General features: G+C 33.8%; 1 protein-coding gene across 2 annotated transcripts in view; it reads left to right on the forward strand.

Annotated features, from left to right (window-relative positions):
- Positions 1-18,162, forward strand: part of SNX2 (sorting nexin 2) — a 65,326-nt gene that overhangs the window by 31,840 nt on the left and 15,324 nt on the right. For both annotated transcript variants that reach the window (XM_019635398.1, XM_019635399.1), the window contains exons 3-8: positions 1,971-2,134; positions 3,540-3,606; positions 3,946-3,989; positions 5,516-5,657; positions 9,912-9,990; positions 17,026-17,101. In XM_019635398.1, coding sequence (XP_019490943.1) covers positions 1,971-2,134; positions 3,540-3,606; positions 3,946-3,989; positions 5,516-5,657; positions 9,912-9,990; positions 17,026-17,101 — 572 coding nt within the window. The remainder of the gene's footprint in view (positions 1-1,970; positions 2,135-3,539; positions 3,607-3,945; positions 3,990-5,515; positions 5,658-9,911; positions 9,991-17,025; positions 17,102-18,162) is intronic.

Genomic DNA, 18,162 nt, shown 5'->3' on the forward strand with positions numbered 1-18,162 from the left:
GAAGTCATGAGAAGAACTTAAGGCAGACTGTATTAGTATGCCAAACTGAAGTTTCTGTGCATTTCTTTTCATGTTCCCCCTCCGTATTAGTTACTTAGATCATATTTAGCTTTTCTTACTTTGAAGCTTCCTACAAACTCCGTACAAAGAACACAAAGCCTGGTTTATCAAGTAAAGTAAAATGTGATTGAAAAGTTAAAATGACTTTATCTATACTGATATCTCAATAAAATACAATGTCTTTCACAGTTATTTGTCTATGCATCTATGTCAATACCAGTACCTCTTTCAGAGAATTTTTTTTTCTGTTTTGTTTTGTTTGCTGCTTATTGTTCTGCTTGTTTGTAGATTAAAGATCTCACACCTCCTAACTTTGATATACTTTCTTTCTTTTATTTGTTGATCATTGGTTTCATTTATTTAAAAAAATAAATACTGTCACCCCAATAAATTTTAATTAAAGAAAAGAAAAAGAATAAATGCTAGCAATCTTAACTGCCTGAACTTGCTTGCAAGATTTTAGTTTGCTATATTAGGGTCATCTATAGTCTACTCAATGTCTCTAGTCTATTTCCTTCCTCTGCTTATCATAGTTGAAAAGATTTTGGTTGTTATTTTTATTTTTAATATAAAAAATAAAGAGCTGTGCCAAGTGAGGATCTCATCAGCAAGAGATAACCAGTGAGAGTAGATTGATAAATAAATGTTAAGATGTTTATATTTAAATGTTAACATATTTCCCTTATTTCAGGTAAATATGTTATTACTGCTATGCTTTTTGAGGTGTTAAAATTAAAACGGCTCACTGACTACCATTATTACCGTCCCAAACCTCTAGGAATCTAAGAACCACTGGCTAGAAACCAGTGGTCCGATCCTATGTGCCTTACAGCCCTGCCTGCCTTATCCTGATAGCTAGCAGTTCTATGAACCAGCAGAGCTGTAGTTTTCATTATGGCCACTTACAGTAATTTTCATTTTTCTGGTTTTGCTTTTTGCTTATGCTATATTTCACTTTCATGAAATTCTTTCTCCTTGTTTCTGTACCCATCCAAATCTTCTCCGATCAGTTTTGTGAACTATTCCTGATTCTCCCCACCCTAAAATATTGTCTCCCATTTCAACTCAAATTGTAGTGTTTGTTCTGTAGTTCATACAGCAATTAAATGTCTTCTAACATTCTTTTTATTCTCTTGGCTATTATTTGTCTTTTATTATTATTTAACATTCCACATGCTTATGTCTTGTTTTCCCAACTAGATTATAAACTTCCTGAGGGCAGGTATGATATTTTACATTTCTTTGTGTTTCTACATTGCATTTAGCACAATGTTACATAGCTTGTAGACACTCAATTTATTGATTTGATTTGGTTTTAAATATATTTAATTTTAGGTTTTTCAAGTGAATGAGCATATAAAGTTAAAACCTAAACACTTAATTTGCTTTGTGTCGTATCTGTGTATTCAACTAATATGCAGTAATCTTTGGCAGTTAATTGCTTTAGATTACTAACTTCATGAATTTTCCATAACAAATTTTTAATCCTAGTTGGGATATTTCTGGGCAGCCTTCTGCCACAAAATTTGTGTTCATATGTATACAATAATCATAATGTTAGTCTGAATAAAAGATTTTGGAAGGTAAGTTACCACAAGTATAAGATATATTACAAATCCAAACAAATGATTGTGGAATTATCCACATCACTGCTTTCCTACTAGCTTTATCCCTACCACTAGTATAGATAATTAAGCTGACTTACTGGAATTCGTCCTAAAATCAACAAAGTCACTGTTGGTTTTAAAGTTTTGATAAACAACTAAGGAAGGATTTATAAAATTATAACTTTTTAAGTAACATTTTGATATTTGTGGGTAGTATAAAATATTTTTCATAGTTCATGTATAGGCAGACTATTGGGGGTTTGTTCCCGGTGTCCTTAACTGACTTGTTTAATTTGTACCTAGAAGCCACAGAAGAAGTTTCTCTGGACAGTCCAGAAAGGGAACTTATCCTCTCCTCAGAACCTTCTCCAGCAGTCACACCTGTGACCCCTACTACACTCATTGCTCCCAGAATTGAATCAAAGAGTATGTCTGCTCCTGTGATCTTTGATAGATCTAGGGAGGAGGTATGGAAAAATGTTTGTATTCTAAATTAATATGTAAATAGTAAGTTTTTTGTTGCTGCCCAACAACACTTCTCCTGTTAGTCATTTCTAATCAAAGCCTTTTAGACATTTTGGAAAAAGCACATTGGCCTAAAGAAGTCAGGTGATTTGGCTTCTGATTTTATCTCCATCACTTTTTAAACCGAGGACTAGGGCAAATCACTTTCCTTAAATCAAGGAATTTGTCATTTGTGATCTTATGATACGTGCCTCTCAGGGTTCTTGTGTTGGTCAAATATGATAATGTATTAAAGTGCTTTGAATATTTAAACACAACAAAGTGATATTTTGAGTAATTTTATTTGATGAAAGCATGCAATAAATGTTAGTGATTGTGTTGGCAGAGTGGAGGATGGGCTCTGACTGGAGGGAAAGCAATAAGAGGGCCTCCTGGGGTTTAATGAGGGTGTTTGTTTCTTGATCTAGGTTCTGGTTACAAAGATATGTTCACTTGGTGAAAGTTATCGAGCTGTACACTTGGGATGTATATACTTTATATATGTTATCTTTCAAGTGAGGCTTACTTAAAAAAAAATCTATACAAGAGGGCAACCTTGAAATAAAGATTATGTTTAAAAAGAAGACTCACCTTTTATTTTAGATAGTATTAGACTGTTAATACTGCTTTTAAAAATTAGTAGTATTTAACAGTTTCTGTGCTTCTTGAGAATAACAAAACTTTCCTGCAGCTGCTCTTAGGATTGGTTCTCAAAAATGGCATTAAAAAGTGCTTCTTTATAGTCTCATAGGATTATAATTTTTTTGTACTTACTGCTTTTTTCAATAAGCTTTATAATGCTTTCATTGGCTTCACGAAGAACATGTGCTTACTAGGTAATCAGAGAAATCATGGTTCTAAAGTTGCTTATTAGTATAATAATTGGTGCAAGTACATGTAGGAATGAATCTACTAGCATAAGTAATGGCTACTTTCTGGTTATTAAAGAGTAGAGATACAGTATTGAAAATGCTATTACAAATGAATAAGGAGCTAATTATTTTAATAATTTGAATCTGAAGATTTGATATGTAGAGCCAAAAAAAAACCAGTATTTCTACAGAAGATTAAAACATGTTTTCTACATCTGAGTTGCAAGAACACAAGATTTTGTGTTACTTTTCCAAACTGATCTTTTTTGCGGGGGGGGGGGGGCGCGCATGTGCGTGCATGCACGTATGTGTATTTTTGCGTAGTCAAGAAATATGAAAGCTTTTGTTTATCAGAAATGGAGTGCAGAATGGCTTTTTTAGTTGATTGATTTGACAGTGACCCTAGTGAAAAACTAGATGGTAAAAAATATAGTTATTAGTGTTATGACAGTAATCTAAATTGGTATCTTTAACACCAAAAAACATGTATTCCTAGATTGAAGAAGAAGCAAATGGAGATGTTTTTGATATAGAAATTGGTGTATCAGATCCAGAGAAAGTTGGTGAGTCTATATTTATTATATTTTGTGCTTCTTTTTCATAATTAACTTTGTTGTCAACGTGCTGTTTTTCTTTACTAAATGCATTGTTACAATATGTAACAATGGTGCTTTTATTTTTAAGCTTGTAGGGGCTTCTTGTTTCTTATTTTTCTTCTAGCTTTATTGAGATATAATTGACAAGTAAAATTTATATATTTAAGATGTACAATGTAATTTAGTGTATGCACGCATTATGATTACCACAATCAAGTTAATCAGCCTCACATAATTAACTTTTTGTGTGTGAGTGGAGTTAAGCTTATGATTTTTAATAGTATGGTTTGATTTTTTTTCTTATAGGTGATGGCATGAATGCTTACATGGCATATAGAGTAACAACAAAGGTGAGCCTTTTGCTCCTTTAAAAAAATATTGAGCCCTCTCTAAGTGTGGTATGAGGCTACAAGGATGATTAAGGTGTAAGTGATCCCTGTCTTTACTGAGATGACCATCCAGTAGAGGTTGCAAATACATTGTTGCAGTGAGTTGTGAGTGGGTTGGTAGATAAAGTGAGTATTCTTTGAGAGGCTGCAGGTAGGGACCTAATCTAGACAAAGGTAGGCAGAGTGATTTGGGGAGGTGGTGCAGGAGGAAAGAAGAAGAATGGTTTTCTAGGTAAAGGGATTTGCTTATGGTAAAAGCCAGAAGTCAAGAAAGCAGTGTGCCTTCCAGGATCTGTAAGAAGTGGCACCTGATTGAATATTTTGGCACTACGCCTCCCTATATTATGGACAGCCACATTAAGGAGTTGGAACTTTATCCTAAGGATAATGGAGAGTCATTGAAGAGGTTCAAACAGGAGTGTGGCACAATTAGATTTTTGTTTTAGAAAAACCTTTTTGACTCAATATAAATTGGGAGAGTCAAAGTAGAGGTCAGGATTTCTAATAGTTAAGAGGCTATTGCAATTCTTAAAAAGATTGTAGGCCTTCAGATCTTAAAAGGGAGAGAGAGAGAGTCTGCAGCAACCCAGCTGTGAGATGTAATACTTTATATTAAGGCATTGGTTCTGGGGATGAGTGGAATGAATGGCTCTTTGAGTTATGTAGGAGGTAGAATCGATAGAGCTTGGATATAAGAGTAAAGAAAGGAGGGAATGCCTAAGTTACTGACTAGAGGAATTTTGTGGTACTTGAAATGATCCTGGAAAAAAGGCAACACAAGTGGAGAAACACAGTATGGACAGGGGTGAGATTTGTTAATTCATTGAACAGATAGTTATTAAACACTGTGGGGTCAGGTTGTTTTTCAAGCACTAACGCATAGTAGGAAACAACACAAGCAGTGCCCTTCTTTCATGGAACTTACACTGCAGCAGGGGAAAATATGGTGAATTTGAGGTGGCAGTAGGATTTAACTGGAGGTGTCCATTGGGCATTTTGATATGTTGGACTGAAGCTCAGAGGAAATCTGGGCCACAGGTAAAGATTTAAGAATCATTAACATAAATATAGAGTCAATGGGATGAATCAAGGATAGGGTAAAGCAAACATTTTTTTTTTTTTTTTTTTTAAGCTGAGCCATCCTGCTACCTATTGGCAGCTTAGCGGCTGCTCAGCTCGGGCTGGCCTCGAACCGCTGTTGCTCAGAGCTCAAACTCTTGAGCGAGCTCTTAACCAACTGAGCCATTTGGCCGGCCCAAAGCAAACATTTTTTTGTCCTCTTAAGTTTCTTTAAAAAACACCTATGATTTAGGTTTTCTTTCATTTGTAGAGATCTGTATACCACGTTAGTTAGCTATTCTGCATTCTTTTGCAAAATAGACCTGTGTGTGTATATATATATATGTATGTCCACAATTATGTATGACATTAACTTCTGAATAATTGCTTAGTATTCAAAATTTGAAATACCTCTTCTTCACTTGTAGACTTCTCTTTCCATGTTCAGTAAGAGTGAATTTTCAGTTAAAAGAAGATTTAGTGACTTTCTCGGTTTGCATAGCAAGTTAGCAAGCAAGTATTTACATGTCGGTTATATTGTGCCACCGGCTCCAGAAAAGAGTATAGTAGGTAAGTATGAATCAAAAAAAAAAAATTAACTTTTGTTACTGTTACTAGTTCAATTTTAACTATATAGATTTGTGGATCCATAATCATTCACTATCGTATCTCATAATGTCTAGAGATATTGAATTTGAATATTCCATTTATGACAATCATTCATCAACAAAAGACTGTATAAGCTAATGGTTTTATTTTCTAACACTGAGGATTTTGTTTTATATAATACAATGATGTTAAATATTGGGCCAGAATTCGCCAAGTTGAAAGCAATTGAAAACCCTAGCCTTTTAGGGTCACTAGAGTACCATATTACTGAGAAACACTCAAAGGGATTTGATATTAATAGCATATTAATAATGTTTCTTAAGGGATGGAGGTGTTTGCCTCTCAGCTATACATTGTCCAAAAAGAAGATTTGATATAGCCTCGCTCAGATAGGAGCTATTTAAACTCAGTTTATTTCGTACCTCAATTTAATGTTTTAAACATTTCTACTTATACAAGTAATAAAGATTTAGTTAAGACTATGCAGAAAATTTAAAAGAGGAGAACCATTAAAAGACATTCTCTGTCATCTCTTAAAATTTTTTAGTATTTTTTTCTATTTTTTCAGTCATAGGTTTTTATTTACTTTACATTTCTTTATACATAAGATTATTCTGAAAAATATTTAAAATGAATTTTGCTGACCTTTATTATTTTACTTTTTCAAACATTTGGTTTGAAGAGTAATTTTATCAGTATCTTATGACTTTTGAAACCAGATATATTTGAATGGGTTTGTTTATATTTTCTCTTTTTTTTAATTAAAAAATCTAGTTGTGCAGTTCTTTACCTTCTTCATCTCAAGACTCTTAATATTCTTCAAATTTATTGAGAACCCTAAAGAGCTTTTGCTTTTGAGGACCATATCAATTGATATTTATTGTATGAGGATATTTTAAAGTTGCATTTATTAATTCATTTAAAAATAACAATAAACTCACTACCTGTTAACAAATAAAATTTTGTGAAAAGTAATTTTTGTAAAACAAAAATTAATGAGTAGCTTGCTTTTTTGTTTTTGTTCTACATTTTTGCAAATTAATTTCTGGCTTTTAAGATAGTGATATTCTCATATCTGCTTCTACACTCAATCTGTTGTGATATAACACATCATATAACCTTTTATAAAACTTTACTGAGCTCTCATGAAAGAATCAGAGTAAAAAAGACAAATAATAGCTTATTATTATGAAAATAGACTTTTCTGCACCACCCCGTAACCCTCATAAAAGTCTCTGAAACCTTCCAGGTATCTCACCATACTTTAAGAACTGCTGATCTGGTTAGTAATCTTATTTTCCTCTTCTCTGAACTATTGCAATGATATCTTTGATATCCTGCTATCTGTGTAGGGAATTAAATTTCATCTCTCATAAATTATTAATATCCTTTTTACCTTTGACTAAGTTGTGCAACTATTTTATATACCAAAAGAGGAAAAACAACAAATTCTTTCTCATTTTGGTGGCTAGATAATTAAAGTTTAGTCTTTAAGCATTGACCTAAAAAGTAGATTTAAAGCTAAATTTTCACGCTTAAGTTCATTATGTTTCAAACTAATATTTTGCCTCAATAATTTTCAACCTTCCATAGATATTGCAGTATTATAAATAGCACATAAATTCAAAATAAAAGTAAGAAACTAAATCTTAAGAGCATTCTTTCTGATACTGATTTTGACAGCCTTCAAAGTGTACTAGGGACAGAGACACAGTTATGTTCATATTATTCATTACATGGCCAGGATAGCCCATTAAATTGTAAAACTATCAGTTAAATTATAGGAATAATTAACATTTATTGAGTGCTTACTGTGCTAAGGCACTGTGCTAAATAATTTACCTACTTTCTCACTTAATCCTCACAACAACTTTGGTAAACTTGTTATGCAGCGGTTCTCAACCTTCCTAATGCCGCAACCCCTTAATACAGTTCCTCATGTTGTGGTGACCCCCAACCATAAAATTATTTTCGTTGCTACTCTATAACTATAATTTTGCTACTGTTATGAATCGTAATATAAATATCTTTTTGTTTTCCAATGGTCTTAGGCGACCCCTGTGAAAGGGTCGTTCGACCCCCAAACGGGTCGCGACCCACAGGTTGAGAACCACTGTTTCTGGAAGCCAGGGTTCATCAAGGTTACGTAACATGCCCCATGTCATGTAGCTACTAAGAGGCAGAGCTGAGCTCTGAAAGCAGGCCACCTCACTCCAGAGCCTGTACTCCTAACCACTTTTTTATCCTGCTTCTAATTTTGGTATGAGTTTTTTCAATACAGTTATGATTTGCTTTTCTTTTTTATCAGTTTTTGAAAATAATATAATGCTATGTGATTGTAGAATTGTCTACTATACATTTAAGAGGATTAAATTGTTTTAAAATTATTTATTTATATACCACTTTATTCTAGAAAGGATTTGAGGCAACTGGCATATAATGCAGTTTTGTTTTTTAAGATATAAATTAAAAAATTATCAGGAAAAATAATTATAGTCAAATAGTAAGATGAAGCCAAGCTAGTTTCCCCAAAATGTGTGCATTAAGTCTGAACAGTTATTAAATGTGGGTAACAAATTGATATATGAGCTTCCTGGCAATCAACCAAGTAGAGAAGCAGTCATTTAAAAATTTCATATTGTCTATCAGTTTTTTAAAGTAAAAATACATTAAGAAAAATTTAAGATATGGGAGACCCTTTCAATTACATACCCAGTGGTTTTCAAATAACCAACACTGATAGTGGGGTGGTGGAATAAGAGCAGCGACTTCCTTCTTCGCTGGGAAGCTGTAACTGCCACTGAAGGAAGGGAGTCTTTTTATTAGCACATAACTGGTACCACTTTTATAAAACCTTAGTTGTCTTGAAAACACTATTTTACTAAGCTTTTAGACAAGAGCAACAAAGCAGTTGGAAAGTTTTAAGAGGTAGCTGGTTAGAAAGGTTTTTTTAATTTGCCCGAGTGGCCCATAATGGTTACCTCTATGAAATAGCATAAGCAGAAGATTCTTGAAGGAGAAAAAAAAAAAGCAAAATATATAATGGTAAGGTTTTTTCCAAGGAAACAGAATATATGAAATAATGAACATTCCACATCTTGTAGTCCATTCAGGGTAGGTAATTTTAAGTTTTTGAATTTTCCTTTTCAAGCTATTATATTTCAGAGATATTAAGTTAAACAGAACATTCATAGGTGATATATGTTTATTTCCCTGATATACCAACCTGAATAAGAGTTACATGGTTTTACATAATCCATTTTTAATGACTTGATTGAGATATAACTCACATGATATACAGTTCATACATTTAAAGCATATCATTCAATGGTTTCTAGTATATTTAGAGTTGTGCATACAAAACCACAATCCATATTAGAATATTTTTATTACCCCCATAGCCATCATCCTCTAATTTCCCCACCCCCCAGCCATAGGCAATCACAAATGTACTTTCTCTATAAATTTGCCTGTTCTGGACATTTCCTATAAAGAGAATCATATAATATATGTTCCTTTTTGACAAGTTTCTTTCATTTAGCATAATATTTTCAGGGTTCATCCATGTAGCATGTGTCTACAGAATCAATTTTTGAAAGGAAAAGAAAGAAACATCTACAGTCTGATATATTCATGTTAAAATTGAAATTGTCAGTACAGAAATTATTAACATGATTTTTATTTTTTAAATTTGAAGAATTCTAAATGTCTATAAAAGAGCTTGTTATTTCAACTATTATTGTACAAAACCATCTATGATAAACAAGACCATGTTCTTTGTATCTATAACAGAAAATATTTAGCAGATTCATTGATTACACTTGTTTTTCTACTCCTCAAAGTAAAGAACCTTAATTGTTGCTCATAAGAAATGAAAATATTAATTGAGCTTCAGTTTACTAATTTGAATTTCATTGAAATACAATTACATTTTAATTTACGAGGAGTGTAATATATAACAGATAAGGAATCGAAAAGTTATATGTCAGGGAACTACAGATACAGCTCAACTCTGCTTTATTTCTAAGTACTTAACCAAGTAGAGTTAATATATCAAGAGTTTTAATTTCTCAAAAGTGTGATACTGGTTATAAATTTAGGAGCTTTTTGTCAAGTTCAAATTTAAAGAATATTTTAAAATAGGCAGAAGGGATTATAAAAGACGATTTCATAATAATATACAATCATCATGAATCTCATTCAATGTTTTCAAAGGCATGACCAAGGTCAAAGTGGGTAAAGAAGATTCATCATCCACTGAATTTGTAGAAAAACGGAGAGCAGCTCTTGAAAGGTAATTCTAGATGTCTGTGCTTTATTACTCTCATGTTTTTACTTCAGCAGTATAAGTCTAATTCCATTATGTGGCACAACTATATTTCAATGATTAGTTTTCTTCAAAATACCGCTTGATGACTCTTACCAAGAGTACTTTAAACTTTTATTAAGAAAATTGCTTCTTTAAACTACAATACTATATGCTTCTGCTTTTATTAATCAACACTAATAGTGTGTCTATCAAAATAACACCTATTTTTGTATCATTGTTACAAGCAGGAATGTAAAGGCATGAGTTAGTTGGTGATAGAATTATTATGTCATAGCTGTAGTCAGCAAGAGAAGTAAGAAGCTGTCAGGCTTATAAAAAGAAAGTGCGAATCTTGTGAGTGGGGGAAAGGGTTGATAAAAATATTTTGATAAAAAAATACTTCACTATTATTTAGATCCTTAGGAAGTTATACTCACACATTCATGTACTCTGTTGGATAATTTGACTAGTTATAGTTCAGCTAAATCTTTCCTGGGGACCAGCCGAGTGGCTCAGTAGGTTAAGAGCTCACTCAAGAGTGCGACCTCTGAGCAACAGGGTCGCCAGTTGGATTCCCGGCCCACGCTGAGCTGCTGCTGAGCTGCCAACAGGTGGCAGTATGGCTCAGCTAAAAAAAAGAAAAGAAAAAATTAATTAATTAATTAATCTTTCCTTTGACTTATTGCTAGGTGAGAACATTATTAAATACAATGAAAAATTAGTTTTGTGTTCTCTCTAATTTTGTATTATTGATTTTGATTTGAGTGTACAAAAGTACTGTATTTTGCCATGTATAATGTACTCCTGTGTATAATGCACACCCACATTTTTGGCCCAAACATTCAGGGAAAAAATTTTCAGTTTTAATTTTTTAATTCACATTTTTATTTATTTACATTTAGGTACTTTTTTGTATTAAAAAGGAATTTTAGCATTTATTTTTTAATGTAATTATAGTACAAGAAATCTTATGTAACAAATAATTACAAAACACAAGAACAGATACAAGGTACAAGAAATTTTATGTACCAGTAACAAATTTACAATATTTACGCCTCATAGAAGGCCAAGAACTCTTTGTAGTTGCAAGTTCATTGTAAATTCAAGAAAACGATTATCATATTCCTGGGTATTATTTTGCATACGGATATCGTTACTTATTTCTAGTTACACTTTTAACTCATAAGCATAAATAAAAGAATTAAAAACATTCATCTAGATATGGAATTAGTACTGCCCGTGTATAATGTGCATCCTTGTTTTCCCCTCACAAATTTGGGCAAAAAAGTGCACATTATACATGGCAAAATATAGTATTAGTGATTGCTTGAGTTGATTGTACCTTTAAAGGCTGACATATATGTTCTTCCTTCATTTAGAGTGCTTGACTCAGCACACTGCTATAGCTTAAGACTTGTCTTCATTGCAGCCTACTAAAAGTGGAGTGGGTGAATGGAAGCACTCCCATTCCCAGAATTTTACCATTTATTCTTTTCCTCGCTATGCTGAAAATGTGAGAAAACAATTTAAAACTCCTAAAGCCCAACTTTTAGAATATAGGTTGGTAATTACCTAAAGTTAAAACATTCTCTAATTGATAGGTATTTTTGTTTGTTATTTTCATTGAATTTTGTTTAATTGAATTTGCTTATTTGTTTTTTGTTTTATTTTCTATTTTAGCCTAAAATCAGTGGTTGGGGTGGGTAGGACAGATTTTAGTGAGTAGTACATATATATCTCCAGGGTACAAATTATTTTTTAAACCTATTGTTAAGGCAACTTATTCCTGGAGCTTAGTAATAAATTGTTTTAATTTTCAGAAAATGCCACAGTAAAGTCAGATTTGAACAGTTTGCAGTAAGAAAAGCTAAAAGATGTGTAGTTTAAAATCTTAAAGACTTAAAGATGAGATTATGTCTGTGAGAATCAGCAATTACTCAGGAAAAGGATTTAAATTGCATCAAGAGAATTCAGGTTGGGCATTAGAATTTATTCTGTCGTGAAAGAGGTTATAGACTGAATATTTTTAAGAATAAGGTAGATAATGCTCTGCCTTGATTTCACTTAGTCCTTCCTGAAAGTGGAACCATGACCCTTTGAGAAACCTTTGAAGTCCTATTTTTCTATGAGTAAAGTTGAAATATTTCGGATGGCATGCTTGATAAGGAACTTAATGAAGATTTATTGTACCAAGCACATATAATTTGATTCCGCATTCACCTTTCTTGTAACTTGAATGCACTGCATAGTACTTACTATACCTTCATGCAGTATGAAACACTGAGTTTTAAGGAAATGCTGGACCTAACCTAGTGTGTATGTCAAGATAGTTTCTTTGCTAATAAATGTTACTTGTTAAATACCATTTTAGTGGAATTTGCAGTAGTGAAAAAAAAAAGTGTACTGAGGGAAAAGTTCATTTTGCATTAGAAAAGATGACTAAAGAAAATATAGGTGTAAAGGTATAAAAACAAAGGAACTGGAATGATTTTTCTACAGTGATTTTTCTGTGGCAAAAATTTAAACACTAGAACAGGCATATCTGTGAAATAACCAACCTCATTGACTGGTGGGTCACGGAAGTACTTCTCTTTGTATATACTATAATATTTATTTGTTTGTTCAACTTCGAGAACCTAGATGACTCTCTTGAAAGAAAATATAAACATTTGATATTAAATTGTAGGAAGAGAAAAGGAGTGGTTAAGAACCCCAGTATTTCCTTGTCCCACACTTATAAATTAAGCAGAAACTACTTCTATCAAGAGTATCTCTAAGATTGCTCACTTTATTTTTTTTAGAGTACTTCACATCTGAAATTAATAGCATATTGAGTTTATTTTATAGGTAAGGATACACTTATGCAAATATAAACTGAGGAACATAGAGTAACATGAAATAGTGTGTAGATTTAAAATCCTTTCTTTGTTGAAGCCTGCACTCTACGCTCTACACACTCTGTGACCTTGGACAAGTTATTTAACTTCATTCTTCTTTATCTCTAAGACATAAGTGTGTCATTAGGAATGTGTTCCAAGTAGTACCTGAAAACCCAACTGGAAAGACCTAAACAGTTAGTGTAGATTGATTAATCCACTCTTTCAGTACATATCAGGAAGTTTGGAGGTAGGCAGATGTTTAGGATTATCTAGTTCATCAGAAAATCCTGTTGCTTTCTTCTAGTATCTGGAATACACCCATTACTCACCAGTCCTCTACTAGTCTAAATGCCTGAATTAACTTTATTAGGCTCTTAATTTGTCTCCCTGTTTCCATCCTTGCACCTCTACACTTTTTTAATATAGCAGCCAGAGTCATCCTTTTAAAACATAAATCAGATCATATCTACCTCCCCCATTTCACTCCATAAAAGCCAGAGTCTTTCTAATGGCCTACAAAACCTTATATGACATGCATTGCTCACTCTGTTACCTGTTCCATATCATGTCCTCCTTGATCACTGCTCTAGGCCACACTGACCACTCTGCTACCTGCCCCTCACAGATCTCAGGCAGTTTTCCACCTTAGGGTTTTTCACTGAGGTTCCCACTGCCTAGAAAGCTTTTGTTCCCAGGTACCGTATTTGCCGGTGTATAAGACGACTGGGCGTATAAGACGACCCCCTAACATTTCCACTCAAAATACAGAGTTTGTTATATGGTCGGCTGTGTGCGATTTTGCGAGTGTGGTAAAATCGCATAACAGCAAAATCGCATAACAGCCGAGCATACACCCAGCAGCGCTGCTGATGCCTGAACGGTATGTGGAATGAAGTAGGCGGGCATCGGGAGGCCACTATGGCACGGGGCAAGCACTATGGGCAGTCTATCTGAAGTGTACCTGGCGTATAAGACGACCCCCCACTTGGAGGCATATTTTTCAGGGCCAAAAAGTCGTCTTATACGCCGGCAAATACGGTACCTGTATGACTAATTCTCTTATTACTTTCAAGTTCAAATGTTTAAATACCACCATTCCAGTGAAACCTATTCTGGTCATTGGTTTTATTCAAACCTGTTCTATTTAAATTGCCACTAACCACACCTCACACGCTTGATCCCATTTACTATTCTGTCCTTTCTTTTATCCACAGCATTTACAACCTTGCCACATACTACATAATTTGTGTTTGTTACATTTATAGTTTATTGTGTCTTCTCTTACTAAAACACAAGTTTTACTAGGGAAGGGATCTTGTTTTGTTCACTGATGTATTCTGAGTACTCAGAATAATAACTGATATATATATAAAATGCCCAGGGCCAGCCGAGTGGCACGTTGGTTAAGAGTTGGCCTGGGACACCAGCTCTGAGCAGCAGGACCCCGGTTCAGATCCCACATGAGGGCCAGTGACACTGCGCCCTCTACAGCAAAGATGGTGAACAATAGCTCAACCTGGAGCTGGGCTACCGTGAGTCGCTGGCGACAGCATAGGCTTCAGTAGGGCTGGCCAGCATGGGACGTGAGCTTTCGTGAGCCGCGGTGAGCGGCCGTCCAATAGCCGGCGAGTGACTGCTTCACCCAGGAAGAGCACAATGATAATGCCAACATGGGCCAGTGAAGCAACGTCCTCCACAACTAGACTGAAGAACAAAAGGATAGCAACTTGTCTGTTCCTCAATAAAATCTTTAAAAAAAAAAAAAGCAGGCTCTTTTTGCCCTTTTTTTATTCTTATTATTAGCACGTGTATTTGAGTTACAAGCAAGGAAATATTTTTAACTTGGTACATGTCAAGCATTTTGTATAACATGCTTCATTTTGTTTTGGTTTTGGTAAGCAGTTGGGAACTTTAAAGCCCTAAGTGATTCTTCTAAATTTATCAGTAACCTTTTCTTAGAGCAAATCTGAAGAATAACTACTGACCACCTGTTGTTGAGTCTAATACTTTTCATTAATTTCATTGGGTCTTTCATTTCTGCCTTCCTTTAGTGTTCCTTTTTCCTTTTCTTCCGATACCTCTTTTCATGTGTTCTTCCTGTATTCTTTTCCTCTTTTTGTTCTGTATCCTTCCTTTATGCATTTATAACCCTCTCTTACCTTAATTCTGAATTGATGTATATTTATCAATAGTAATTTTGAAATTCAATTTATGTTTCTGTTCTTAATTTTTAACATTATGTAAGTTTAATACTTTTGTTTTTAATGGTTAGTTGCTCTTTACTTCTATGTAATCCTTTAGAAGGAAAGTGGGTGGTAGATGAAGGTAAAGGGGGTCAATTATATGGTGATGGAAGGAGAACTGACTCAGGGTGGTGAACACATGTGATATATAGATGATATATTACAGAGTTGTACACTTGAAACGCATATAACTTTACTAACATCACCCCAATAAATATTAATTTTTAAAAAATGAAACGTTTTGTAATTTTCTAGAATATCATTTCCAAAATTGATTCCTCAGAATGCTAGTATGTGGTGGGGTGGAAAAAGGAAATCTATAGTCGATTGAGTTTTGTTAGCATAGGGTTTAACAAAGTTAAACCAGGCTTTTTTCCTGCAGGACTTCTCACAGTACCGAATATGCTGCTGTTCGTTACGAATCTTAAAGAGAGGAATATGCACTCACTTTGGAAAGCTATTTTAGAATATAAGTAATATTGCATATTTTTATTTAGTTTTGAAATATTGGAACATTTCTAACAGGTTGTGTACTAGATGTTTTGTCTTCCTTCTTGCTTGTTCATTTCACAAATGTCTGAGTGCTTGCTATTTACTCAGATGACCAACTTATGCAAACTGCTTTAAGCAGTAAGTAGATAAACAATTTAATAACTTACCTAATAGTAAAATTCCGCTGGGAAAATGCCAACATTTCTTGAATTTACTGGATAAGTGGTCCTTTTGCATCTCTTTTTTTAGCATGATAACATAGGCAGCAAATACTGTTTTAAACCACAGTGTAGATTGTATTGCAGGTATCTATTAAATGCTCTATTATAATGACTTCTTATGTGAGCTAATGATTTAAAATGAAGTTTAATATGGTATGTATTTTATTTAAAATACAAAAATATGTGATAAAGGAGTCATTTTAACCACTGTGTAGAATATGACTGTTAGAGAAGGTAGTCACTTTTTTTCCAGAAACTTTATTTCAGGCATGTTTTATAATCTTGTAAAAAGGTAGAAGCAATTACTGACTACATTTATTCTGCAGAAATTGGAATAAAGATATATTAACTGTGAGATGAAATATTATAATTGAAGTATTACTTCATGTAATCTTTATTTTTTTTTAAATGGGATTAGAAAAATAATCAAGAATCAATAATGGACCTTTTTATTAAAGAATGATTGGTAATTTATTAAGGATGACGGAATTGTGCACTTTTCTAGTAAGGAGAATGGCTAAAGTTGGGCTAACAGTGATTTAATAGTGGTGTTTCTCTTTTCATTTTTTATTTTATGTGGTGTCATAAAGAAATTTATCAAAAATTGCAAAACCTTAAAAATAGAAATATTGAAGAAAGTTTTGTCCTTGTCAAATAAGGACCAAAGCTGATTTCATAATTTAAATCTGCTGACAAGGAAAAAAATTGGAGGCTCTTCTCCATTTTGGTAATAATGTAATAGTAATAAAAACTAGTTGGAATATATATAAAGAGAGAGAGCGAGAGAGAGAGAGACAGAGACAGAGAGAGAGAGGTTTCTTAGGACTCTGAAGTAACAATTGGGGAACATATTAACTCCACCCAAAGATAAAATTATTTGACAACTCATATTGCTCGTTTATACTTTGCAGTGAGAAGCTTGGTAAGTTATTTAACCTCTCCCCACTCCCACCCTTATCCCCTGCCATGTCTCTTTATACATAAAAACGAATTTTCAAAAGATGAACCAAAAAGCTTTTTAATCATTACATTGCTGTAAGGTTATAGATAATTAGAGTAAAGGCAGACTGATATGATAGGCAGACTGAGGACATCTTTTTACCTAGTTTTTAATTTTTTGTTGAAATAAGATTTAAAATAAGATGTTACCGATAACTAAAGGAGCAATTTTATTCTTAAATCTAGATATCTTCAAAGAACAGTAAAGCATCCAACTTTACTACAGGATCCTGACTTAAGACAATTCTTGGAAAGTTCAGAGGTATGTTATTTCTAATTTAAAATTTTTTTTTTTTTAAAGATTTTTATTGGGGAATTGGGGGGATGGGAACAGTGCTGGGGAATTGGGGAAAGGGGAACAGACAAGTTGCTGTCGTTTTTTTTGTTGTTGTTGTTCTTCAATCTAGTTGTGGAGGATGTTGCTTCACTGGCCCAAGTTGGCACCATCATTGCGCTCTTCTCTGGCGAGGCAGATCAGTCGCCGGCTTCTGGACGGCCGCTCACTGCGGCTGCTGGCCGCTCACTGCGGCTGCTGGCCGCTCACGCTGGCTGCTGGCCACACACGGTAGCCCATGGCAATCCACTGCCACAGGGACTGCAGCCCACGCCGTCGCCGGCGACTCATGGCAGCCCAGCTCCAGGTCGAGCTGTTGTTCAGCATCTTAGCTGTGGAGGGCAGTGTCACTGGCCCTCATATGTGGGATCCGAACCGGGGCCCTCTGGCATCCCAAGCGAGTTCTTAACCATCGCGCCACTCGGCCGGCCCTTAAATTTTTGTATATAAATATTCTCAGTATTTATATTTTTCAGTGTAGTAATTTATATAAGAATAGAGATGCTCAGTAAATAATTGAATTAATAGATGGAATAAAGCAATGATTTTTTTTTTTGCTTAGTGCTTTAATTAGCTTTAATTACTTAACAAATTACTGGCAAAATATCTTTGCAGTGATAATTATAGGATGATCAGTCAGTCCCTTTCTTAAAAATTTAAAACCAGATTTTTAAAAAATGGCTTATGTAGTCTAATTCTGAGTGCCCTAATTTGTTGCTTAGGCATCATGTTGAAAAAAGTTTATTTAGAACTACTTTAGAGATAGTTGAATGTGTGCGTGTCTACATTCTAATGTTCTTAAGATTTTGAAATGCAAATTTGTGACTTGAAAGAGCTTAAATTATAATAACCATGCTGCTGTTTATATTCAAGATATTTGGCACATTTTGGGCTCTTAAGCAGTTTAGCTTTCTAATTGTTACCATTTGAGATCTTTTAAAAATTTATTTGAAATCCAGAATTTTAAAAAAATTCAAAATCACGCAGTC

The sequence above is a fragment of the Hipposideros armiger genome, unplaced genomic scaffold (genome assembly GCF_001890085.2).
Source record: "Hipposideros armiger isolate ML-2016 unplaced genomic scaffold, ASM189008v1 scaffold_21, whole genome shotgun sequence".
Classification (NCBI taxonomy): domain Eukaryota; kingdom Metazoa; phylum Chordata; class Mammalia; order Chiroptera; family Hipposideridae; genus Hipposideros; species Hipposideros armiger.